We start from the raw sequence: 26,077 nt of genomic DNA, 5'->3' as shown, positions 1-26,077 counted from the left end.
CAGTTTTGCCATATGTCAGAGCTGCAACGTTACTGGAGTATCAAAAAGCACAAGGTGTGTGATACTCAGGGACATGGCCAAGGTAAGGAAGGCTTAAAAACGACCACTTTTGAACAAGAAACATAAGATAAAACGTCAAGAATGGGCCAAGAAATATCTTAAGACTGATTTTTCAAAGGTTTTATAGACTGATAAAATGATTGACTCTTGATGGGCCAGATGGATGGGCCAGAGGCTGGATCGGTTAAGGGCAGAGAGCTCCACTCCGACTCAGACGCCAGCAAGGTGTAGGTGGGGTACTGGTATGGGCTGGTATCATCAAAGATGAACTTGTGGGACCTTTTTGGGTTGAGGATGGAGTGAAGCTCAACTCCCAGACCTACTGCCAGTTTCTGGAAGACAACTTCTTCAAGCAGTGGTACAGGAAGAAGTCGGTATCGTTCAAGAAAAACATGATTTTCATGCAGGACAATGCTCCATCACATGCATCCAACTACTCCACAGCGTGGCTAGCCAGTAAAGGTCTAAAAGAAGAAAAAATAATGACATGGCCCCCTTGTTCACCTGATCTGAACCCCATAGAGAACCTGTGGTCCATCATAAAATGTGAGATCTACAGGGAGGGAAAACAGTACACCTCTCGGAACAGTGTCTGGGAGGCTGTGGTGGCTGCTGCACGCAATGTTGATCGAAAACAGATCAAGCAACTGAGAGAATCTATGGATAGAAGGCTGTTGAGTGTCATCATAAAGAAAGGTGGCTATATTGATCACTAATTTTCTTGGTTTTTGTTTTTGCATGTCAGAAATGTTTATCTCTAAAGTTTGTTCACTGATATTGGTTTACCTGGTGAAAATAAACACGTGAGATGGAATTATATTTGGTTTTTATTAAGTTGCCTAATAATTCGGCACAGTAATAGTTACCTGCACAAACAGATATCCTCCTAAGATAGCCAAATCTAAAAAAAAAAAACCACTGCAACTTCCAAAAATATTAAGCTTGGATATTTATGAGTCTTTTGGGTTGATTGAGAACATAGTTGTTGATCAATAATAAAAATAATCCTCTAAAATACAACTTGCCTAATAATTCTGCACACAGTGTAGAAGGATGAGCTGAAATTACAATTTTTTTCCTATGTTCATTAAAGCCCAGAAATGAGTATATGAATGCCATGGTAGTTTGGGAATTGTGAAATGCTGAGCTGTTAGTGCAATGCTAATTAGGAAAAAAAGTTGCCCCGATTCTCTGGATAGCCTGCAGTCCTGGAAGTTGAACCGGCACTCATCAGGCACTCATCAGACATTCATGGCATACAGATTTGGTAAACCATGAAGCTGCATTCACAAGTTGCAGATGCATTTTGACCACATTGCCACGATTTTAGAAAGTCCTGAATATAAAACTCAAACTGCACATTTTTTGTTTGCAGCAATTTTGTAAATTCATGGCAAAAATAATGTGCAACTATGTACCATAGTTTTGAACATCATGGCAAAAACAGTGTTTTTGCATTGACTTTGAAAAAAAAAATGCAACAAAAAATTCACCATGGTCCAAAATATACAAAATACATTTGCAGCCTTAAGGTCTTAATACCTCTAAGTCTTATTGTGGCCCTTAGGGTTGGTTTAATAGGAGAATATGGCCCTCAAGCAAAAAAAAAAATAAGTTTCTGCACCCCTGCTCTAGGTAGAAAGCGATGTACAGCTTCCAGCTCCTCTTTCTGACTTTAAATGAAAGGATTTGCTTTATCTGTATTACATATCTACGTAGTTGTTTTTTTTTTCTTTATTTTAGTTTGAAATTTACTTATAATAATTTTCCAGAGAGTTTTGGGCTCCAGTATAATGTTTTCAACATGGTAGTCAGATGAATAATGTACAGTTGGCACGGAAAGTATCCAGACCCCTTTAAATTTTTCACTCTTTGTTTCATTGCAGCCATTTGGTAAATTCTTGGCTGTACTAGCTCAAAAGGGCGCTTCTATTCAATACTGAGCAAAGGGTCTGAATACTAATGAACATGTGATATTTCAGTTTTTCTTTTTTAAAAATTTGCAAAAATTTCTACATTTCTGTGTTTTTTTCAGTTAAGATGGGGTGCAGAGTGTACTTTATTGAGGAAAAAAATGAACTTTTTAGAATTTACCAAATGGCTGCAATGAAACAAAGAGTGAAAAATTTAAAGGGGTCTGAATACTTTCCGTACCCACTGTAACTCAAGACTGTTCTTTTTAATGCAGCAGAAAAGTGTGAATGTTCTTGAATGCTATGGCAGATGAAAACATGAATGCCAATATTCACGTCACACCATCCTACAACGTAAATCTTACACCGTCTTGGGAGCATAGAATCATAGAATGGTAGAGTTGGAAGGGACCTCCTGGGTCATCTGGTCCAACCCCCTGCTCAAAGCAGGATTCACTAGATCATCTCAGACAGATGTCTGTCCAGCCTCTGTTTGAAGACGTCCATTGAAAGGGAACTCACCACCTCTCGTGGCAGCCTGTTCCACTCATTAATCACCCTAACTGTCAAAAAGTTTTTTCTAATATCTAATCTGTGTCTCCTCCCATTTAGTTTCATCCCATTGCTTCTAGTCTTTCCTTGTGCAAATGAGAATAAAGATGATCCTTCTACAATGTGACAGCCCTTGACATATTTGTAGACAGCTATTAAGTCTCCTCTCAGTCTTCTTTTTTGCAAGCTAAACATTCCCAAATCCTGCAACCGTTCCTCATAGGACATGGTTTGCAGACCAGTCACCATTCTGGTCGCTCTTCTCTGAACTTGCTCCAGTTTGTCTATGTCTTTTTTAAAATGTGGTGCCCAAAACTGTACACAGTATTCCAGATGAGGTCTGACCAAAGAGGAGTAAAGACCGATAATGACTTCACGTGATCTAGACTGTATGCTTCTGTTAATACATCCCAGAATTGTATTTGCCTTTTTTGCTGCTGCATCACACTGTTGACTCATGTTCAGTCTATGATCTATTAGTATACCTAAGTCTTTTTCACATGTTCTGTTGCTTAGCTCTATTCCTCCCATTCTGTATATGCTTTTTTCATTTTTATTGCCCAGATGTAGTACTTTGCATTTTTCCCTGTTAAAAACCATTCTGTTGGTTGCTGCCCACTGCTCCAGTTTATTTAGGTCTTTTTGAATCCTCTCTCTCTCTTCTCTAGTATTAGCTATCCCTCCTAGCTTTGTGTCATCAGCAAATTTAATCAGTTTACCCTCAATTCCTTCATCTAAATCATTGATAAAGATGTTGAACAATACAGGTCCCAGGACGGAGCCCTGTGGTACCCCACTTGAGACATTCATCCAGCTGGATGTGAAGCCATTTACAACCACCCTTTGAGTCCGATCACTAAGCCAGTTATGAATCCACCTAACAGTTGCCTGGTCCATTGCAGTATAGCAGTATACGGCGTTCAGCCTCTTTACCCCTTATGTAGTTATCTTGAAGAACAAGTCACAGAACAAGTTGGAGTTTCACATAAACAGCAGCTTTATTTCAGTCCATATTTTGTTGAGACGTTTCTTGGATGAGGTCATTAGAAATGATGATCTATTCCAGTGCCTTTAATAAGATGTCTGGTCAGCAGCCATGTTTTTTTTTTTTAACACACGGCGTTGAGAGATTTGCTGTCGGCACATGTGATCCAGAAGAAAACATCTGCAACCCTTCCGATCCCAGGTAAAAGCCATGGAGTGATGATGTACATCCATTTCGCTCCCAGTAGCATCATCATTTATAATGGATTTGTCCTCGTCTGCGGCAGTGAACTAGTTAAAAGGCAAGATTCTGAAATTTTTTATCTTAATGAAGCACCATTGTTACCGTCAGGATATAGAGGACTGAAAGGCTGCCCTGGTACTGGGAAGCTGTCCGGCAATGCCATCACCATTATCTTCACCGATCACCGAGTACCAGGGCTGACGCATCACTCGCTGGCTTTCATGTTTGGCCATTCACTGAAGACTTTCTTGCACCTTGTGTTCATACAATGTAGAAAGGGGTATCTGATATGTGCAGAAACATACCAAAAAAAGGCCTTCTGCATACCACAGACAGCATGTTACTATGGATGTGTACAACAAAGGCTACTCTACCTGTCCGCTTTAAATATGTTGCCAATTATAGTTGGTGTCGTTTCATATTACACAAATCCTCGTCAAGATTCTTCTGTAATATTTATGGTGTCAGTACTGAGTAATGGGTAAGGCCAGCGTGGGCCTGTTTATTACATCACACCCCTCATATGTATTTTGGATGGCAGATCCGCCTCCCTGTGGTATGTATGATTCATCTAAAAACACACAAGGAGAAGAGAGTCTTTATTGAAGAACCTGCAGGAAAGGACAGTAAGTGTAATAGCGTAGTCAACATGGTCATTGTCAGTCTCCTGGTTTACTCAAACCCATTTACACATTTCGGAAATATCACTGCTGGTTGTTTGTTACTTAAGACGATGGGGCAAGATAGGATAGTCCAATATTGCCAGGGAAAATAAATATCAACTTAGTAGATCGAATGTCTGGAGACACTGGATAGAGCAGCAGTATGCCACAAAACTGACAGCTGTTCTCCTGCAAGAAAAAAAATGGGGATGTGTCAGGAGAATAGTCACAATCCTACTTTATACATGCAGCTTAGTAATTAAAGGGTTATTCTCACGCTTAAAATTGTTAAATGTCTGTAAAAAGAAGCAAATTTGCAATTTACATGATATTAAAAATCCCCTCCGAACATGTGCAGCGCTTATATGCTCTTTGCAAAAGAGCTTGTAAGCGCTGCTCTGAAGCTGGTTGGATTGCTGGAGCATTCTGTTAGCTCCAAACCGGTCAGCTTCAGTGCAAGTACACTTCACAGATGAGCTGTAGGCAAAGCTGCCTCTACCTGCAGCGCTGAAGAACGGACAGTGTGGACCAGCAACAAGATGATTCTGCTGGTCTGAACTGTCAATCATGCAGGAGAGCACTGCCCCCACTGGCCAGCAGGAAGCCTGGAGGCTGGGGAATAGTTTACTCCTGCAGAAGAACATTAGGCAACCACTTTAACCAATATGCTGTTATTTATAGATATAATTTCTTCTTAACTTTGAAAAACCTTATATAACCTCAGGTTCTTCTAATTAATAAAGCACATATCAGTGGTACAGGTGTATATAGCCTTTAAGTATAATTCGGACAAATTCAACCATAAACTTGAAACTGGTTTATGGTCGAATTTGTCCGAATAAAACTTAAAGCCTATGTACAACTGCTCATTCCTTACTAAATGCAAAGCTAAATAAGTTTATAAATAGTCCTCATTAATAATTTTCTACTATTTCACTGCGGCAGTGTTTTTAAGTTCTTTATTTAGCTGATCTGCACAAATGATACAAATCTGTCAAAGATCCTGCTCCTGACAGTTTTCTGCTCCTATCTCCCTTTTCTTGCTGTTAGAGATAGCAGCAGGGAGAGGGTTGCACCTGGCTCTGCAATCAAGAGATGGGAAATTATCACCAGTCTCATGGAGAGCACTGAAACCAGGCTCCAGGCAAGAAGGAAAGCACATTGAGACTAAATTAGTGCAGTTCTGGAGCTGTGCTGAGACATGAAAGCAAGTGAAGAGTGCAGCATCCTAGATACACACAGACCCCACATCCAGCCTATACAACAGGGAGAGACAATTCCGCAAGAAAAAAATCTGAAACTTGGATCAGTTGGTGATGGAATGAAGATTGCAGACTGTAAATTACTTAAGCTAATAACATAGATAAAATATTTTTTTCCCATGTGAAAGGTATTCATAGTCTTTAAGCTCTCTTTACTTGTTAAAGTAGTCCTCCATCACCCATGTGACTATGTATTTCTAATGTTTAGTCCCTATTCCTAATGGTTTACACTCTGCTTGTCTTTTTGTCTCTCAGACCAGAGCTTCTTGATATTCAAAATGGACACTACAGAGGCACGTTGAAAGTCTGAATTACGCCACCCATCTTTTCACTGGTGTAGGACGGACCAGTGCCAAAGATGACGTTACTGTATCCATCATGTGGCATGGAAGGTGGGGTTAACCCCTTAACCCCCGGGACGATTTATCATTTTTTCCTCCCCTTCTACCAAGAGCCATAACTTTTTTAATTTTCCAGACATGTAGCCGTATGAGGGCTTGTTTTTTTGCGGGATGAGTCATACTTTTGAATGACACCATTCATTCTGCCACATAGTGTACTGGAAAACGAGAAAAAAAAAATTCCAAGTAAGGTGAAATTGCAAAAAAAGAAAGAAAAAAAAAGTGCATTTTTTTAATTTATTATTTAATATGTTCAATATATGGTAAAACTGACTTGGCAATTGTTACTGCATATTGTTGCGGCGACCAAAAAAACCTTAATTGGCGTTTTGCTTTTCTTTCTTGTTATGCCGTTTACCGATCGGATCAATTTATTTTATATTTTGATAGACTGGACATTTCTGAATGCAGAGATACCAAAAGTTTATTTTTTTTAAATTGTTTTATTTTTAATGGGGCAAAAGGGGGGTGATTTGCACTTGTGTTTTTTTTTTACTTTTTTTTTTGCTTTTTACTGTATTTAATAGTCCCCTTAGGAGACTTGAAGCTGTGATCATCCGATTGCCTGTGCTATGTATAGCAGAAATCACGATCTCTTATAAATGCTGGCCGTAAGTCGGCATTAACAGGAGGATCGTGATGAAAGGCATGGGGGTCTTCAGCAGACCTCCGGCTGTCATGAATGACAGCCCATCGGTGCACCGCGATCATGTGATGGGTGTGCCAATGGGCGGTATAAATGACATGCTTCCTATCTGCATGTGTTAAATGCCACTGTCAGTGATTGACAGCAGCGTTTAACTGGTTAACAGTTAGAGGCATTGGCATTAGTAAGAGGCAGTGAGCGGCCAGCCGCAGCTCTCACTTCCTCTTGATTACGTATACGTCTGAAGGCGGGGAAAGTGACGCCAGCGATGATTGGGCGCCGGGCTCACGCGTCATAACAGCCGCATGTGAGCCTCGGAAACGTGAGTGCCGACACCGCTGAAATGGCGCCAGCACTGGAAGTATTATTCAATGCCGGAGCTCTACCAGTCCCATGCGACCTTATCCCCTGGTAAGCTCATGTTTGCACTGCAGTCTGGCTCTGTACAGAGGACCACCCTTTTACATGAAGTGAGTGGTCCCGACTTCTAACCAGATGCCTCCTCACTTTGTCTCTAATCAGAGGTGATGATACTACAACCAATGAGAAGTACATACACAGAATCCAGAAGACTAGAGCTACACGGCTAATTTGGCTGTGCGACATCAAGATCACAATGTGCGGTTAGATGGCGACTAACGACAGTGAATGACCTTCCCATCAAAGTTAATGAGTTTGCGACCTGACAGCTAGCAGACATGCAAACCTGATGGATCTCAGTGCGACCACATTCACTCTCATCAGCTGTGATATTCGCACATTGCGATATGAAGGCCAAAGTCTCCATCCTGCCTTTGCCTTAGATAAAGAACTAGAGACAACTGCTTCTAAAAATGCAGAGCAAAACCTAATGCTCAAATATAAGAGAATCCCATGAACTGCTCCTCAACCATAAGACCCAATATTGAGGCCATTTTTGTGATCTCTTGCATTACCCTTGATGTAGTCCAGCCATAGGGGTCTCTCTCAGGGGGAAGAGCTTAGGATAAACAATAGTAAACATGGACTGGCTGCAGCGGTGGCAGTGCCCTAGAGGGTACCGCAGTAGCTCCAACAGACTCCTGGGTAATGAGATGTAGGAAAGGCAGCTTATATCTAAGGAAAAAGAAACATAAAGGTCAATTTATGTCATTATTTAAGGAACAAACTAGAAAAAATAGATGATTTTTTGGGGTCTTGAGTAGGTGGTGCATGACCCCGAGAATCAAGAAAAACCAAAACAGAAGTCATGCCCTGTCTGTAAGTCATGCCCTGTCTGTACATATACAGAGCGACCCATAGAAAATATTTATAGCAATCCTCTGCACTCCTTATTGTAAAATACCGATTTATTAGAAGTTGTAGGAGTGTCTCTCATGTTACATTGAGAAAGAACATTAACGGGAACCTGTCACCAGTTTTGTCATATATCAACTAAAACTATCGCCTGTGCTGCATTACATAAATGGTTATATAACACTCTGACTCCCCCTGTATACCATCAAAACCATTTTGAAGTTCTCGCGCTCTGCATGGAAATCCTGTCTGTCTGGTCCGATGGGAAATAGTTTTAGTTGATACATAACAAAACTGGTGACAGGTTCCCTTTAAGAATGTAGAAATCCAAAGGAGGGGTGAAACAAGAAAGTAACAGAAAAGGGAACTTGGCACCCCAGTTCCAGTGCAAGGTGCTCGAGTAGGGTCCTACCCCTTATATACCATGGCAAGAATAATTTGGCGCCTCACAAAGCTTCTCACCAGAGTGGTTATCCCGCCACTCACTGAGCTTTTCTCCTACATTATAATCAGCTCCTGCAATCCAATGATTGAGTAAGGTCATCATTTAAAGTTAGAACATCTGGGTCAATATAACTTGGCAGAATGTTATAGAAGCTCAGGACAGCTGCTACAGAGCACTTAATGAGATGCCAAGATGTGCACAACTACATCCTATACCACATCATTCCTAATGTTTAGCACCTACACACCAAATCTCAATGCCAAAGACAGAGACCAGGACATAAAGAGGAGCTGCAGAGAATTTGTCCCAAACAATATGTAGTATAAAGTCAATTCTGAAGTTTGATTTTATTTTTTTTTATTGGCAAACAATTCAGGTTACAAAATGTGAATATGTTTCTCTGTTTAGCTAATGTGCAAAAAGATCACCTGGTATGAATGCGCATAAAGCAGCGTGGAGGGAGCGCAGGGCCAGCTCTTGCAGGGGCAATACTGAATCAGTGGATAATCCAATAGTCTTCACCTCGGCAGGGAGAAGGACGCTCAGAGGCCCGGAGGTGAAAGAAAGCAGCTTTGTTTCAGATATGGGAACAGGCGAGCCGCAGCTGTGAGGATGGAAGGAAGGAAACTGTTAACATCACAAGGTGTCTTTCTTTCCTGGAATTCTCTGACAAAGGCATCTACATGTCTAGAGCGAACCCTAGAAAAAAAACATTCAACCAAGCGCTTAGCAGGAGCCATTTCCAATCACCTAACAGTGGAAAATAGTGATCACAGCCTGGCCTGTGTCCAGAGGGACTTAATGCTGAGTATTAGACTAGAGGAGATAGATCCCAGGGAGGAAGAAACATAGGTAAGGATTTTATACTTTTAGCTGAAATAAAACTGATTTTTCTGCTTTCCTTTCAGTTTTATGTAACAATTTATTGCTTTATCTAGTTAGTTCTTCTAATGCACCTTTTATTCCTTCCAAAAATGTACAAGATATGCTGCGCTTGGTGCTGTCTGAGATCTGCTCCACGTCTTATAAAAAAAGGTAACCTGTCAGCCGATTCATACTGAGCAAATCACAACCAGCACTAGAGGCTATTAGGCTACTGCAGACATTTATGTTTTACAAGCTTTATAACACTGGCTGAGGACAAGGTGACTAGGGTGACTGGTAACAGCTTTTCCCCGCTGGTTTCTCCCCACTCTGCTCACCTAGACTGACAGGTTTCTCCTTACGTGTGTGAATCTGTCAGCCTAATTGAGAGAATCAGCGGGGACATATCTCGATAACTAGTCACTTCATGTTGGTTTTTTCACAGCACTGTATTTTTGGACATTAAGAAGCATTTCTTAGCAAAAGAAAAATCTTGCTAAAAAGTGTGTGCATCATATAGTCCAGAGGCAGCTTCCTACGATCGAGGAGAACACGGATACAGAGTCTGTGCAATGGCACAGTTCTTTTTCTTTCTGCTCGATAGTGATCAGTTAGATTGGTGCTGGGCAGGAGAGGAAGCCATCAGGACCTTCACATCTCTAAAGCTGCAAACACATGCCTGGAAGGAACTTCAAAATAAGATCGTGTACACAAAGTATGCCACAGAGGTGTGTGTGTTGATGTAGCTGAACTGTGTGTTGATGTAGCAGAGCTGTGTGTATATGTAACACAGTTGTGTGTGCATATAGCACAGCTGTGTGTGTGTATTTACAGCAGAGCTGAATGTGCATGTACTGTGCATGTAGCAATGTTGTGTATATATGGGCACAGCAGAGTAAATATTGTACATGTTATAAAACTTTATGTGTATAATACAAATGCTGCAGAGTCATAATAGCAAATCTATTACTGCTCTATTCTACCCTAGTGCATTAGAATTAGTGGTATTGACCCTTCCACTTCTTTACACTGCCAGGGAAGTTTAAATTACTAGGAAATGTCCTATTTCCTACTTTCTAAATCATAGGTTATCTTATAGTAAGGTGCATCCTATAATCTTAAAAATACGGTATGCTTTCTCTGAAGCATTGCAGCATTTCAGTGTGAAACATACATGTCTGCAATATCTGGGCCACTTTCTGATTAATGCTGCCCATAGTTCTCGAATCACAAATCAACGCACAGGTTCTCTTTATTGCATACTGTATATGTGAGCAGTGCGAGAGGTTCCCGGAAATGCGTCATAAGTGATTAGTTGAAGTATCAAGAGGGTATCATGAGGGCCTTGCTACCTCCAGCAATAGTTTTACAGCACTTGTCTTACAATCTTTTAAGTACAGGTCTGCAAGTCAGATTTGTTTCTTATTTACATCTGTTTCTAGAAAACTTGGGTGAGAAATAAGCTTGAAGCTTATGGGACTCAATGTAAAGTCGTAACAAGACCTCCAACTTACTATGTTCCATTTGTTATAATGAGGTTTTATGTAGAATAGAGGCCTTTGGGCCTCCAGAAACTCTAGGGTCAGATGTGAGAAGCTATGCTCCTACAAGCAGTATTAGAGCCCCAACATGGGTTTTCATCCAGCTTTTGAAGACTCTTGAATGTCCCATTTGCTTACTTAGGGCAGTGTTCGATCCCTCTCGTGTGTATTGCTGCAAAATTAGACATCTGTGCTGTTCAAGCCAGTGGGTAAAGTAGTAGATAATTCATTTTGAAGCCGTAATACCCACCATAGTGCTCGCTAATTAGCTTTTTCTGGATGAGATAACTTAAAGGTTATTTGTCAGTAAGATCAATCCTCCTAAGCAGTCTATATGGGAATGTAGGTCATAGGAAGATGAATAAAATGATACTGTGATATCTGCGATCCAATGTTTTATTCCAAAGTAATGCACATTTTTCCAAATATGTAAATAAGATGTTAAGATCTATGGGCAGAGCATAGATCTCACTGAGAATCTGCCTCCAGAGCTTTTAAACGAATGGGGGCATTACCAGGGCGAGACATGTAGATCAGGACAACAGACTGTCAGTCATTTCATGTCTCACACTGGTAACGCTTCCTTTCATTTACAATAATCTGTGGAGGCAGATTCTCAGGGAGATCAGTGTCCGGCTCATAGATCTTAACAGCTCATTTGCATATAAAGAAAAATGTGGAATAAGACATCGGATCACAGATATCAAGGTGTCATGTTATTCAGCTTCCTATGACCTACATGCCCATATAAATGGCTTAGGATGGCTGATCCTACTGATAGATTCCCTTTAATTTTATTTTAACTTCTTTAAAGCTCAAGACTCAAAAGTGGTGGACTCACCCGCTGCAGCCAATCACTTTATTATAGAGATAGGAGGGGAGACCTTTCAGCTGAATGTTGTTGTCCACATAAACATACTGCAGCTCCCGGGATCTTCCCAAGTCTGGATATAAAAACAAGAAAATATGAAAAAACTAAACAAAACAAAAAAAACATTAAATAAATGATTACACACAAAATATTTTTTTCTTGCAAAATTTAATGCATGGACATTGTAAGACTAAATCTTAAATAGAAGCTGCTGTTTTAAATCAATAGTACCCATGAAAATATGCAACTTTGTAACATATATCAGAGAAATCTGCTTCTTTCTCCTCCTGGACTGATCTTTCACTCTCAATTCATGCGTGAAATCTGCATTCAATGAAAAGAGATAGGACAGTTGGTGCTTTTAAAATTCTATGGAGAGGTAAGGAGGAACTAGATGCAGACATAAACATTCTGCTGCAAGTTCTCCTGAAACAACAGTTACAGTTTTCCATAGAGCTTTATGAGCACCAACTGTCATCTGCTATCTCAGTAATGGGAAAGTCTATATTTGCATCAAAACAGATTTTACCCATGAATGGATAATTTTGAGAATAAATGATCAGTCCTGGAGGAAAAAGAAGCAGATTTCTCTAATAAGATATATTACAAAGTTTCCTATTTTCATGTGCACTATTGATTCACGGGGAAAAAAACCCTGTAATCCTTGAATACCTAAAAACACAAATTGTTTTCCTATAATATAGTGGGGTATTAATAGAGGTTGTGACCTGCCCTAATTATTAAAGGTTGAAGATTGGTGAATTTTTAACATTCCTGGTTTCTGTCTGCCTCTCGCTGGTCCGAGTTCACTGAATCTCAGCCAAGCAGAAACATTAATGTCCTCCTAATACACAGCATTCCCTGGAGGGTATCTGCTCCAGGCATCCACCACCTTCAGGCTGGAGGGTAAAGAGTTCACCCGGTTAGCTGCCTTGGGCACAGTACAGAGCCTATCACCCGAGTGTCCTGTCAGCGGTGACACAAGGAGTATTAACCCCATGCATGCTGTATGGGAAGCTTCCTTGGCTCTCGCAGTGTATTGTCACTCTGCTGGCCCCTTGGCCGGAGCCCAGCACATTATTTTTCTTTATCACCGTGGCTCAGATGTTGGCAGCTGCTGCGCTATTGTCTGGCCAGTAATGCTTGTGATTTACATTGAGCTGCGGACTGGAGCTGATAGCCAAACTCACACAAAGCCCAAATATGGGAACTTCTGCTAACTGTGCACAAGGGGCAAAACCCAATGCTGCTTGTACAGAGGCAGCACCTGCCAAGAGCACCGAGGTGCTACAAAGCACAGGGGTGAGAAAGATGACTCATGTGTTAACCCCTGCATTTCAGGGGATAAGGATCACGTGTCAGGTACTAAGACATCATGGTAAAGCGGAATTAACCCTTTCAAGATGCTTTTACATATCCAAGATAAAAGTTATTGCAACGTTCTGTGTTTATGGCAATATTACATTTTTATTACTGTTTTTCTCTTTTGCTCTACTTTTATTTTATGTTTATGCACAAGTAAGGCTTTCAGGAGAGTATTCACAGACCTAAGGCTATGGGCACACCAGTGGGTTTGCTCCGAAATCTGCCAGAAAACGCTCAAAACAATGACCATGTGAAGTCCTGTGTAAAAACCACTTGTTCATATGTTCAGTCCTATCAGCGGTTTTTAAACACTTCAGGTTTCAAAAGTCTCCATGGGGTCAGAAGAAGTGACCTGACAGTTCTGCAGGCGCTTTCCACTGTACTGTAAAGTACAAATCAATGGGAAGGCTGAAAAGATGCCAGGAGTACGCCCCTTTTTGAACATTTTGCCAGCGTTGTTGCTTGAAAAATCAAAGCGTTTACTTCATTGTGGAATGGAGTTCAAAAAGCATCCGGAAAATGCCAGTAAGACGCTAAAATAATATTATCTGCAGTCAAAAACAGCAAAAGTGCTCAGAAATATACAAAAAAAAAAAACAAAAACATAAAAAAAATGCTAAGAAAGATGCTTTGGGGAGAAAAAAAATGGAGTTGTTTCTTGATGATTTTTCCTCTCGAAAAACTCGGTGGGCTTGTTCACCAGAAAGAGATGTTGTCTGCACATATCCTAAAGCCATGGTCAGTGTATAGGCAATGATCTCCAGAAAAGAGGCAGGTCTCCTAACCTGAACTCCATGGTCTCATATATGCCCATGTGCTGAGAACTTTGGGCCAGGAGATCTGCGGCCGGTCCACAAAACGCAATCTGTACATGGACTGTTAATACTGATATGTGACCGCAGCCTAAGGCATTATGCCAACAGCGGCCCAATAGCTTCTTAGTATGGCCCTACAATATATTGTCTCCCAGAACCAATGTTTCCAGGGAAAAACTGGTGTAATACTTCTCCTGGGGTAGCATGACCGGATTTATTTTTGCTGTTGAACTCATGCTAAATCCAACAGAAAATCCCTCTGAAGTCTCAAATTGTCTTCATACAGTTACTGTGCGGCCCCATGGAGCCATAATATGATGGTATGGAGCCATAATATGGCAGTGTGCATGAGCCCTAAAATGTACACATTTCTTCAGAGCACCAATAGGGTTAACAAACTTGGAAGCATAGAATAAATTGATATTTTAGGGTGGTTTTACTCACAGTGGGGTTTTTTTTTAGGGGCAAAAAAGCAGCAGCCAGATATTGGCAATAAGTTAATAGGAAAATATTAAACACAGCACAAAGGTGACATTTTTTTCATGGAGTTCAACATTGTTGGTGCATTTTTTCAGGGCCCTGTGTGTTTTTTCTCTTGATTTATAAACACATGGTATATTTCCATGCATGTTCCCTAAAGCTTCTCTACAAAAAACATGAAAAAAACATGCCTGGGGAAATAAATGTAAAAAAAAACCATGAAAAGATACAAGAAAATCATGACAGTTTTTGAAAAGGCAAGAAAAAAATTGCATGAGCCAATGTTCACATGTAGCATAAATCCTACGTTTTTTTTTGGGAAGAAAATCCACTAAGTTTAATAGTGCAATCAAAGTGCATGTAACTTCATGAAAACTCATGCCCACGATGTGTTTACAAATGTTGTTAAACTGTCTTTGGTGTTTTTCTTCCCTATAGGCCTAAATTGGGAGCGTGAAACATTTTTAAGTGCAGACTCACAATTTTTCTGCACTAAAAAACTGCATTAAAAATACTTTGCCAAATTTGCACCAAAAATGCATAACAAATTAGGGCAAAGTGCATACTAAAAAATCACAACAAAAACAAAATAATCAGAGCAGACTGCTACTGTATATTTTGGTGCAGTCACCTGCCAAAAAAAAAAGCAGCGTTTTTTGCAAGTGGGAACATGGCCAGTCTACAATGAAAAGTGTGCAGTCACTCTGTATGACTGCAGACTTGTGCATCCTCCCAGCACACACACTATGCGCTGCAAAGATTCGCTGTTGTCTGCCCCAGAAACAGTGGTCAGTTATACAATATGCATACTCACGGTAATAATCCGTCTAGTGGGCACGGTCTCACTCTAGACAAGTGTATGGAGCGAGGCTGCGCCCACGAGACAGGTTCTGCCCGGGAGTATGCCGCAGACTTGACCGCTGTTCCTGGGGCAGACACCAGAGAATCTTTGCAGCACACAGTGTGTGTGCTGGGAGGACTTACAAGTCTGCAGTCATACAGAGTGACTGCAGACTTTTCATTTTAGACTGGACAACTCCTTTCAAAAAACACTTTGTGAAGGAAATAGGACAGCACAGATTTTGGGCACTATTTAACAATAAAACCCAGTGACTAGAACCATGCAGAAGTGCCCATTACTTGCACAATAGGTTGGCTGAGTCTGAATATTGTGTACTGCAGTCAGGGAGTGACAGATGCGTATGAAGGGAAGCCATCATCAGAAAATTAGCTATTGTTTAAATTAGGTTTTTGTGTTGCATGTATTTTTATTTTAATTTGGCAATTTTAAATCATGATCTTTATTAAAAAAAAAAACAATATTAGTAATCTTGCCATTTTCACACTGGCTACCGGGTTGGAGTTTGTTCATTGTGGCTATGTACATGTGTTGTTTCTTGAAACAACAGGAAGTATGTGTCTAAAAAAGCCCCAGTGGTGAAAATGGCAAAATTTTTATTTTTAATACAAATTTTGATAAAAAACATTGCTGAAAATAAAAAAACATTAACTCAAAAACCTGATTTACATAATAAGTCATTTTAAATAGAAAGTAGACATGTACAGGCAGAACTTATAATTTGTCTTTTAATAACCCATTTACAAATATACCCCCCCTGACAAATCGCATTGGGCATCATCTGTTGGGGGAGAGTTGGAAGGCCCCCATAAATCTCAGTAGGTCGGCCAGTCTCTCTGAAATCGGTAGGTTTAGCACTTCTTGTGTCTGGGGGCTTTTAGTAACAAAAATGTAAGATACCCTAAAGTACAGTATAGTACCGTGGGTAGGTTTCCTGTAGGAAAGAATCCAGCCATACCATAAAATTTTACGTTTTTTAATCAAAATTACGCTAACTAAGTACCCTATGTTATATTCATGCACTATTGATGTTTATTTACTGCAGGGTATTTGCTCATTGTGTTTTATCTTAGGTTTTGCCTACATTAATAGATGTCACCATACTATTGAATACCAGTATATGGTTATTGGTAAAATCGCTTTCAGTTCACATTTTCAGTCACTGAGTTCTTCTAGAACTCATCTTCTTCATCTTCCAGAACTCATTACTTCACAGAAGACAGGATGATGCTCGGTAATGATTCTCTTTGGTCTTAGTTTTCTCGTAAGTCTGTCTTTAATATAATCTAAAGGTTCCGTGTGATTTTTTTGTCAGGATTTATTTTACATAGAACAGCTTCTGAACATTAACAATTCTGATAAAGACAATGGCATCTGTCTCGCTCCATCGCACTTACCCAAAGGCAGAGATGCTAGGCGGTTCCCAGCCATGGAGAGCTCGTTCAGACTGGCCAGCCGGCACAGGTGGCGTGGAACGCTGCACAGAAAGTTCCGATCCACCGTCAGGTAACGCAACGACTGGCAGAGGTGCAGCATCTCTGGTAAACTGACCAAATGATTGGTGGAAATGTCTAATGTTTGCAGATCTTTCAGCTTTCCAATTTCTAGAAACGTGAGCACAAGGAGCACATGTCTTAATTACACAGCCTGAAGAAGGCCACTCACAAAGAAGAAAATGCAGCCTGATGTACTTTAGGCAATGTGCCTGTTCTCAAACTTTGAAAATCCATGTGGGGCTCTCTGTAGCCTTGTCAGGACTGCCCTATCAATAAATATTAATTTACTAGATCATAAAAAAACGGAAAAGTTTTATAACTGTAATCTGAGAACACCATAATGTAGGAGCAGATACTTTGATTCCAGTGATCTGTCACTTATTAGGCTGTATTTTGCTGTTTCAATACAATCAGTGTTTTATCAGCAGGAGATTATCACATCCAGGACAAGGCAACTTGGCAAGTACAGGGAAGTCCAACCAAGACCCCCAGCACTGATTAGCAGCTCTTGGTCACTATAAAATGTACACAGAAAGCTGTGGTGCCGTTGAGATTATACACAGATCAACCACTTAGCTCTGCTAGATCTGCAGCAGAGAAAACTGTGACTGTATCACAACTGCTGCACCCAGTAAACTAAGTGATACATGGCTGGAATTGGGGTCTCTGTCCCTACATCATGCTGCTGTCAGATTACATAGCAAAACCTGGTAACGGATTCCCTTTAAATGCTTCCTGGTCTAGATATTGTAGTTACATACTCGTTATTGTATCCCCCTGGTGCTCTTTTGATTCCCTCTCACAACAACCAATGAAAGACTGTAGGACTGTTGGACGACTGGCCTGAACTGTGCGCTCTCCGGTCCGCCTCAGAGCGTGATTGAAAACACTACAGATAAGAACTTGTAAGCGCTGCTCTCATTGCCTAGGAGACCGGCCACTGCTAATAGACCTTCAGCAGCGAGCAGAGAACAAAATAAGAAATCTCTTCATTCCTGAGAACTGAGAAGATATTTGGTAACAAGCAAATTGCAAAGCTGATTGATTTTACAAACACTTTGCAAATGTAACCATTTAGTATAATGAGAATGAGCCTTTCATGTATTAAAGTGTAACTAGCATTAACATTTTATGGAGTCCACACATTGTCTGGATGCTCTTATATATGAGCAGAAGACTGATTCCTGCTATTTTTTAGTGGCTTCTGGACACATAAACTGGACATTCTGATAGGTAATGACAAGAACAGCAGGGGGCGCCATAACAAGTATATAACCACGGTACCTACACTTTCTAGCTGAAAAATTGTTCTGTATATGCACAATCTAAACAACCTTCCAGGTTTATTGGATGGCAGACATTTTCCAACATGCCCAATCCTTTTTTCGCACATGCCTGCAGAGGGAACATGCTGCTATCAGACATATGCTGCAGAGGCCAACTCGAAATAACTATTTCTTACCCAAGTATACTGGGTGATGGCAGAGGCCAGTCTCGTTTTGCTGCCCCAATGCCAGCTCTGCAGCCTGTGAATGAAGACAGCAGAGGGGGACTAGGATGCAAATGCCAAAAAAGAAAGGAGCTGCACAAATGACTTCCCTATGGCCGTTCTGTTCTAGTACCCAAATGTCTCCAACTTGAAAAGGGAGCGATCTGAGTAGTAGACATCTTTTGCAGAACTTCTCACCATTCATTTCCTTTAAATAAATGGGTTTAAAGAAGTTCCAAGGCAGATATTCACAACAGAAGCTTCACAATCTGACGTTTAAATTCCTGGTAATCCGTTTCATTTTACAAAAATGCTGCTAATATTCAGTCATTTCATGCAAAATGTACCTATCATGTGGCCAAAAACCAAAATGTGCAGAAAAATACTATGTAAATGTTAGTACAAAGACATGACGGTATCACTCTGCCGCAATGAACAACATGTCAGGGTTAAAAGAAGTTTCAGGAAATCAGGCTGTACCTGGACAGTTGCAGTATTAATCACACAGCGTTTCCTTTCACTACCACTTCTACATTACAAGAAAGACATATGGCTGACGGGCAACATCTGGTGGTCTCAGGCACCTGCAGAAGCCGGCTCAGCAAGCAGAAGCCGGCTCAGCGAGCAGATGTGCATGTAGGTCATCACTTACCTGGAGGAAGGTATTTCAGGCGGTTGTTGGTTAGCCGTAAATGGCGCAGTGATTTAAGTCTTCCAATGTCGGGGCACAAGATTTCAAGGGCATTATCACTGAGGTCCAGGGACTGCAGCTTCACCAGGGAACCGATGGCTGTGGAGAAATGGAGAAACGCCTTTAATCCCTTCCCCAACAGACAAATTGTCATTTTTTACTTCTATTTTTTGTATACTCTTCCTCCAAGCGCCATAACTTTTTCATTGTTGTGTCTACATGAGTTGTAGTTTGGAATGACGCCAATTATTTCACCATACAAAGTGCCAAAAAACTGGAAAATATAGAAAAAAGTGGGGTGCAGTGGTGAAAAAAAAGTCGCAATTCCAAGATCATTTTTGGTTTTTACAGCATCCATTAAACCTTGGCTTCACAACCAGTTTTGGCCTTTATGACGGACCATTTTTTGTTAAAACTTTTTTATTGTCACATTCCAGGAGCTATAACTTTTTTTTACTTTTTTGGTGACAGTCATACAAGGGCTTTTTTTTTTTTTTTAATTAGTTGTATTTGTCAGTGGAATCGATTTTGGGAGTACATATAACTTATTAACTCTTTATGGGAAGGAATATAAACAAACCTACAATTCTGACATAGTTTTCTCTTTTTGCGTTTTACATTTTATGCTATTTGCTGTGCTTCAAAAGCTAAGTGGTCAGGACGAATAAGGAGATGCCAAATTTATATAGTTTTATTATTTTAGACAATAAATACACACTTTGAAAAAAAAGCACTTGTTTTTGTATCGTCATATCCAGACAGCCATAAGTTGCACAATTTTCCGTCAGCGTGGCTTATTTTTGCATGACAAACTGTAATTTTTGTTGGTATCATTTTGTAGTACTTACAGTTATATGAAAAAGTTTGGGCACCCCTATTAATCTTAAGCTTAATGTTTTATAAAAATTGGTGTTTTTCAACAGCTTTTTCAGTTTGATATATGTAATAACTGTTGGACACAGTAATGTTTCTGCCTTGAAATGAGGTTTATTGTACTAACCGAAAATGTGCAATCTGCATTCAAACAAAATTTGACAGGTGCATAAGTATGGGCACCCTTATCATTTTCTTGTTTTAACCCCTTAAGCCCCGGAGCATTTTTCGTTTTTGCATTTTCGTTTTTGCTCCCCTTGTTCCCAGAGCCATAGCGTTTTTATTTTTTGGTCAATATGGCCATGTGAGGGCTTATTTTTTGCGGGACGAGTTGTACTTTTCAACGCCATTACTAGTTTTACCATATCCTGTACGGGAAAACGGGAAAAAAATTCCAAGTGCGGTAAAATTGCAAAAAAAGTGCAATACCACAGTTGTTTTTTATTTATTTTTTTTACCACGTTCACTGAATGCTAAAACTGACCTGCCCTTCTTATTCTACAGGTCATTACGAGTTCATAGACACCAAACATGTATAGGTTCTTTTATATTTAAGTGGTGAAAAAAAATTCCAAAATTTGGTAAAAAAAAAAAAAAAAAATAGCGCCATTTTCTAAGACCCGTAGCGTCTCCATTTTTCGGGATCTGGGGCTGGGTGAGGGCTTATTTTTTGCGCGCCGGGCTGACGTTTTTATTGATAACATTTGGGGTTGATCCGATGTTTTGATCGCCCGTTATTGCATTTTATTGCAATTTTGCAGCGACCAAAAAACGTAATTCTGGCGTTTAGAATTTTTTTCTCGTTACGCCGTTTACCGATCGGATTAATTCTTTTTTTATATTGATAGATCGGGCGATTCTGAACGCGGCGATACCAAATATGTGTATGTGGTTTTTTTTTATATATATTTTATTTTGAATGGGGCGAAAGGGGGGTGATTTAAACTTTTATATTTTTTTTTTATATTTTTAAAAACTTTTTTTTTTTTACTTTTTGCATGCTTCTATAGTCTCCATAGGAGACTAGAAGCAGCAACTATCCGATCGCCTCTGCTACATACAGGGGACGAGCAGGTCCCCTGCATGCAGCAGAAATGGTCCTGTGCTATGAGCGCCGACCACTAGGTGGCGCTCATAGCGACAAGATCATGACAACCACAGGCGTCTGCTGCAGACCCTGGGTTGTCATGCACGCCCATCGGCGACCCGCGATCACGTGACGGGGGTCGCCGGTGGGCGGGGCTTATGATGCGCTACCCGGAAGCGCGCGTTAAATGCTGCTGTCGGAGATTGACATCAGCATTTAACATGTTAACAGCCGCGGGTGGATCGCGATTCCACCCGCGGCTGTTGCGGGCACATGTCAGCTGTAAGAATCAGCTGACATGTGCTCCGTTCAGTGAGGGCTCAGCACAGCAGCCCTCACTGAACGGGGGGATCGCAAATATGCGTACTAATACGTCCCCGGTAAGTAAGGGGTTAAATACTCCTACCTACTTTTTACTGACCTACTAAAGCACTTTTTTTGGTTTTGTAACCTCATTGAGCTTTGAACTTCATAGCCAGGTGTATGCAATCATGAGAAAAGCTACTTAAAGTGGCCACTTGCAAGTTGTTCTCCTGTTTGAATCTCCTCTGAAGAGTGGCATCATGGGCTCCTCAAAACAACTGTCAAATGATCTGAAAACAAAGATTATTCAACATAGTTGTTCAGGGGAAGGATACAAAAAGCTGTCTCAGAGTTTTGTCAGTTTCCTCTGTGAGGAACATAGTAAGGAAATGGAAGAACACAGGGACAGTTCTTGTTAAGGCCAGAAGTGGCAGGCCAAGAAAAACATCAGAAAGGCAGAGAAGAAGAATGGTGAGATCAGTCAAGGACAATCCTCAGACCACCTCCAGAGAGCTGGTGTCACTGTGCATCGGTCAACTATACAACGCACTTTGCACAAGGAGAAGCTGTATGGGAGAGTGATGCGAAAGAAGCCGTTTCTGCAAGCACGCCACAAACAGAGTCGGCTGAGGTATGCAAAAGCACATTTGGAGAAGCCAATTTCTCTTTGGAAAAAGGTCCTGTGGACTGATGAAACCAAGATTGAGTCGTTTGGTCATACAAAAAGGCGTTATGCATGGCGGCAAAAAAACACAGCATTCCAAGAAAAACACTTGCTACCCACAGTAAAATTTGGTGGAGGTTCCATCATGCTTTTGGGCTGTGTGGCCAATGCCAGCAGCGGGAATCTTGCTAAAGTTGAGGGACGCATGGATTCCACTCAGTATCAGCAGATTCTTGACAATAATGTTCAAGAATCAGTGACAAAGTTGAAGTTACACAGGGGATGGATCTTTCAGCAAGACAATGATCCAAAACACCGCTCCAAATCTACTCAGGCATTCATGCAGAGGGACAATTACAATGTTCTGGAATGGCCATCCCAGTCCCCAGACCTGAATATCTTTGAACATCTGTGGGATCATTTGAAGAGGGCTGCCCATGCTCGGCGACCATCAAACTTAACTGAACTGGAATTGTTTTGTAAAGAGGATTGGTCAAAAATACCTTCATCCAGGATCCAGGAAATCATTAAAAGCTACAGGAAGCGACTAGAGGCTGTTATTTTTGCAAAAGGAGGATCTACTAAATATTAATGTCACTTTTCTGGTGAGGTGCCCATACTTATGCACCTGTCAAATTTTGTTTGAATGCAGATTGCACATTTTCTGTTAGTACAATAAACCTCATTTCAAGGCAGAAACATTACTGTGTCCAACAGTTATTACATATATCAAACTGAAATAGCTGTTGCAAAAACACCAATTTTTATAAAACACTAAGCTTAAGATTAATAGGGGTGCCCAAACTTTTTCATATAACTGTATGAGGCAAAAGCAAATTGTGGGTCGCTGGTCCATCAGGCAGGTCAGTAGTCTCTGGCTGCTGGATGGGAGGGGGCTCACAAATTTCTTAGCTTCTGGGATCCCCGGCGTGGCTTTGGATTTACTTACTGGTCCCACAAGGGAACTTGAACATGTGAAGCTTTGTTTGCATTGTTAATACACTGTACAGCCTATGTTGTACAGTGCATTATCTAACCTGTCAGTATTTGATTGACCGTTAGCCTATCAGGTGGGATCTGATTGGCAGAGGTTTATGGCAAACACAGAGGCCATAGCAACCATAAGCACCCGAGATCATGCTGCGGGGTGCAGATGGGCTGACAAAGATCCTGATTTCCTTCTGACAAACTCCTCACTAGTCACCAGCTACATTTGAGGGATTGAAGTGCTGGGACTGGAGCTAGATCAGGTCCCAGAATACATAGCAGGAACTCAGCCACGTATTACAACCGGATCCTGTGGTGGATGGCATGGGCACAAACCTGTTTTTAATTATCTAAGTGTAAAAATTGGTTCCTATCGATCTGAAAAGCTCATTTTGAAGATACAGATACACTGACTGTACCATGTAATGAGGTCGTTTTCTTATTGGTAGGTGGGCTTTTACAATTTGATCAAAATATGAGCTAAAAAACCTGAACGTTACTGTATAACTACATTAAATCTAGCAGTAATTAAAAAAAAAAAATGAAATCATTACATGTCCGTCTATCCTAGCGCCCGCAGAGTGCGTTCAGTTCCTTTTGTGTTGCAGATTTTCACCTTCACGTTTATTTCACTTTGCTAGGTGTAAGTATATTATCCAAGGAGAGGAATGGTTGACCAAATTATCATGTAAAGACACTTACCTTCTGGGACAAACACAATGTTATTTGAGTGGAGATACCTTCAGAAACAAGAAGAAAAAAAAATGAACAGCTGTTACCCTGAAGGACTTCATATAGGACATACATTTCCAGACATGTTAGTACACTAGAAACGTCAAGGGCAAAGAGGAAGAGATAATGTTCCTGTATACTACAGAGATGGCAGGTAGAAATAGAAGATGTCACTTGTTTAACTCATTCCTGGCCACTTTCATTTTTCAGAATTACAAGTCACCAATTCTGCACTATATATAATATCATATAAGCTGCACACATCTTGTTCAGAACAAGTACAACCAGAAGGTAAGGGTTTCCTGCTGGTTCCATCCTGACTTTCACACGACTTCCGCACAGGGCATGCTTCTCCATGTATACGGCCTGCGCAAGTGATGGGATTCAGACATAATTGGTCACACTTCGGATGGGTTCACAAGTTGCTATTCTACCGAGATTCCAGCAAAAAAACCCAAATGCGTTGTGTGAACGCAGCCTTAGAAGAAACAGTAAAATTCTGCCAAGCATCGTTCCCTGATGTTGTCAAAAAAGTTTAGTGATCGTTGCTACTGTATATAATGTCCATACTGAGACATCCCCAGACTAATGGACGTTTGAGCCAAATGTCTCACTCTGATACATGACTCTGATCACCGATATGCGACCACATATGATACCGGACTCTCACCTCTGTTTTTATTCACTAGTCAGGAGTACTACATGTCTTAGCTAGTCCAAATGGAGACCATAAGGACCCCACTATACTGTAGTTAGTCATAGAATGGACTCATTTTCTTTTGCAGGAGTTCTGTTACACTGTTACTGTAACACAACAAAAAAAAAAGTCTAATCTAGCGTGAACCTAGCCTTTGTACTCTTCCACAAAGATATGACAAAGTTTAGTGAAAAAAATGCATATTCTTTATAGCAATTTTGGTACAATTTGAATGCAATTCTGGCTCAATTTTACCAAAATGTTATCACAATGTTGTCAGAATTTTGGCATATTTGAAGCAATTTTACCACAATATTTAGTACGTTCCTTGTAGCACAAGTCAAAAAAGTAAGTCTAAAACTAATTATAAATGTGTCGTAAAGCATGAAATGGCAAAAATTAAGACAAATTTCCGGTGCAGGTAGCTTAGTCAACCCCACTATATGTAGCTAGATTATAAACTCAAATGATATCTGACTCTCACTTAGGACTTTCTTCACTTGTCAGTTTCCCCAAAAAGACATAAAATTTGCACAAGATTAAGCCAAAATGTCATTAAAATGTTGACAAAATTGCAGCATAACCACATAAACATGCTAAATTTGTGCCAACATTTGTCATAACTTTGAGGACCAACGTTTGCCAAAAAAGGCAAGGTTCAGACTAGCAATAGAAGTTCAGTTTTAGGAATAGAAAAATGGAATTGCTGCCAGAAAAGGGATCCATCATATGACTGATTATAACGGTGTCTGCTTGGATTCCATTTCTTATTTTATCTAACTAATTCTCCTTCTGACAAGTGAAGAAAGTCAGAGGTGAGAGCCAGGTATCATTTTAGTTTCAAATCTAGGTGCCAGAGTCACGTGTCAGTATTCAGAGTCATGTATCAGAGTAAGGAATCCGCCTCAAACTTACATTAATTTGATGTATGACTGACACCCAATGATGCCCTAATATAGACACTATAAGGCCACGGCCCCACTATCAGTATTCGGTCAGTATTTTTTCTCAGGAGTGGGAGCCAAAACCAGGTGAGGAACAATCAGAGAAAAGGTATAATAGAAACAAGTCACCAATTCTGCATTTATAACCCACTCCTGGTTTTGGCTCCCACTGAAAGTGGGGCCGTGGCCTAAAGGTGATATACATTGGTTATTAGATTCAGTCAATTATAACCACTGACAACATGTAGGAGTCGATAAATAAGACACATTCTGTATTTTTGCTGTATGTTATGCTTGTTAACAGCAATAGTTATCAGTTTCAGCAAAAAATTGAATACTCATTTTTTCATTGAATATTAAAGAGAATCTGACGTCAATATGTGAGCAAATAGGTTATAAGAAGCTGAATAAAATGATACTTTGATATCTGCAATCTGATGTCTTATTCCAGAGAAATCCACATTTTTCTTAATATGTAAATGAGCTGTTAAGATCTATGGGCCACTGATCTCCACAAGAGTCTGCCTCCAGGGCGTATTATAATTGTAATGGGGCATTACCAGTGAGACATGTAGATCAGGAGAGCGGGCTGTCAGTCATTACATGTCTCACACTGGTAATGTCTCCTTTCACTTACAATAAGCTCTAAGGGCAGATTCTTAGGGAGATCTATGTTCGGCCCGTAGATCTTAGCTCATTTACGTGTTAAGAAAAATGTGGATTTCTTTGGAATAAGACGTTGAATCTGAAAAATCTGCAGGAAGCAGAATCTTCATAACGTAAAAGGAAACATTCCCCGTTAAACACAATTTCTGATCTGCAGGTATCATGTCAGAGAGCAAATCTACTAAATGTTTTCTCACAAACCTACTGTA

At 40.4% G+C, this 26,077-nt stretch overlaps 1 protein-coding gene across 2 annotated transcripts in view; it reads right to left on the bottom strand.

Annotated features, from left to right (window-relative positions):
• Positions 1 to 4,335: 4,335 nt before the first annotated feature.
• LRRC28 (leucine rich repeat containing 28) overlaps positions 4,336 to 26,077 on the bottom strand; it is a 60,228-nt gene continuing 38,486 nt past the window's right edge. For both annotated transcript variants that reach the window (XM_073653335.1, XM_073653334.1), the window contains exons 4-10: positions 23,532 to 23,569; positions 18,877 to 19,014; positions 16,637 to 16,843; positions 11,691 to 11,793; positions 8,873 to 9,048; positions 7,660 to 7,819; positions 4,336 to 4,604 (exon numbers count right to left, since the gene is read on the bottom strand). In XM_073653335.1, the coding sequence (XP_073509436.1) occupies positions 4,532 to 4,604; positions 7,660 to 7,819; positions 8,873 to 9,048; positions 11,691 to 11,793; positions 16,637 to 16,843; positions 18,877 to 19,014; positions 23,532 to 23,569 (895 nt within the window). In that variant the 3' untranslated portion in view covers positions 4,336 to 4,531. The remainder of the gene's footprint in view (positions 4,605 to 7,659; positions 7,820 to 8,872; positions 9,049 to 11,690; positions 11,794 to 16,636; positions 16,844 to 18,876; positions 19,015 to 23,531; positions 23,570 to 26,077) is intronic.

Source organism: Phyllobates terribilis, unplaced genomic scaffold (assembly GCF_046119375.1).
Source record: "Phyllobates terribilis strain yellow unplaced genomic scaffold, ASM4611937v1 Scaffold_11__3_contigs__length_659146591, whole genome shotgun sequence".
Lineage (NCBI taxonomy): Eukaryota > Metazoa > Chordata > Amphibia > Anura > Dendrobatidae > Phyllobates > Phyllobates terribilis.
This window is presented reverse-complemented; position numbering and strand designations above follow the sequence as displayed.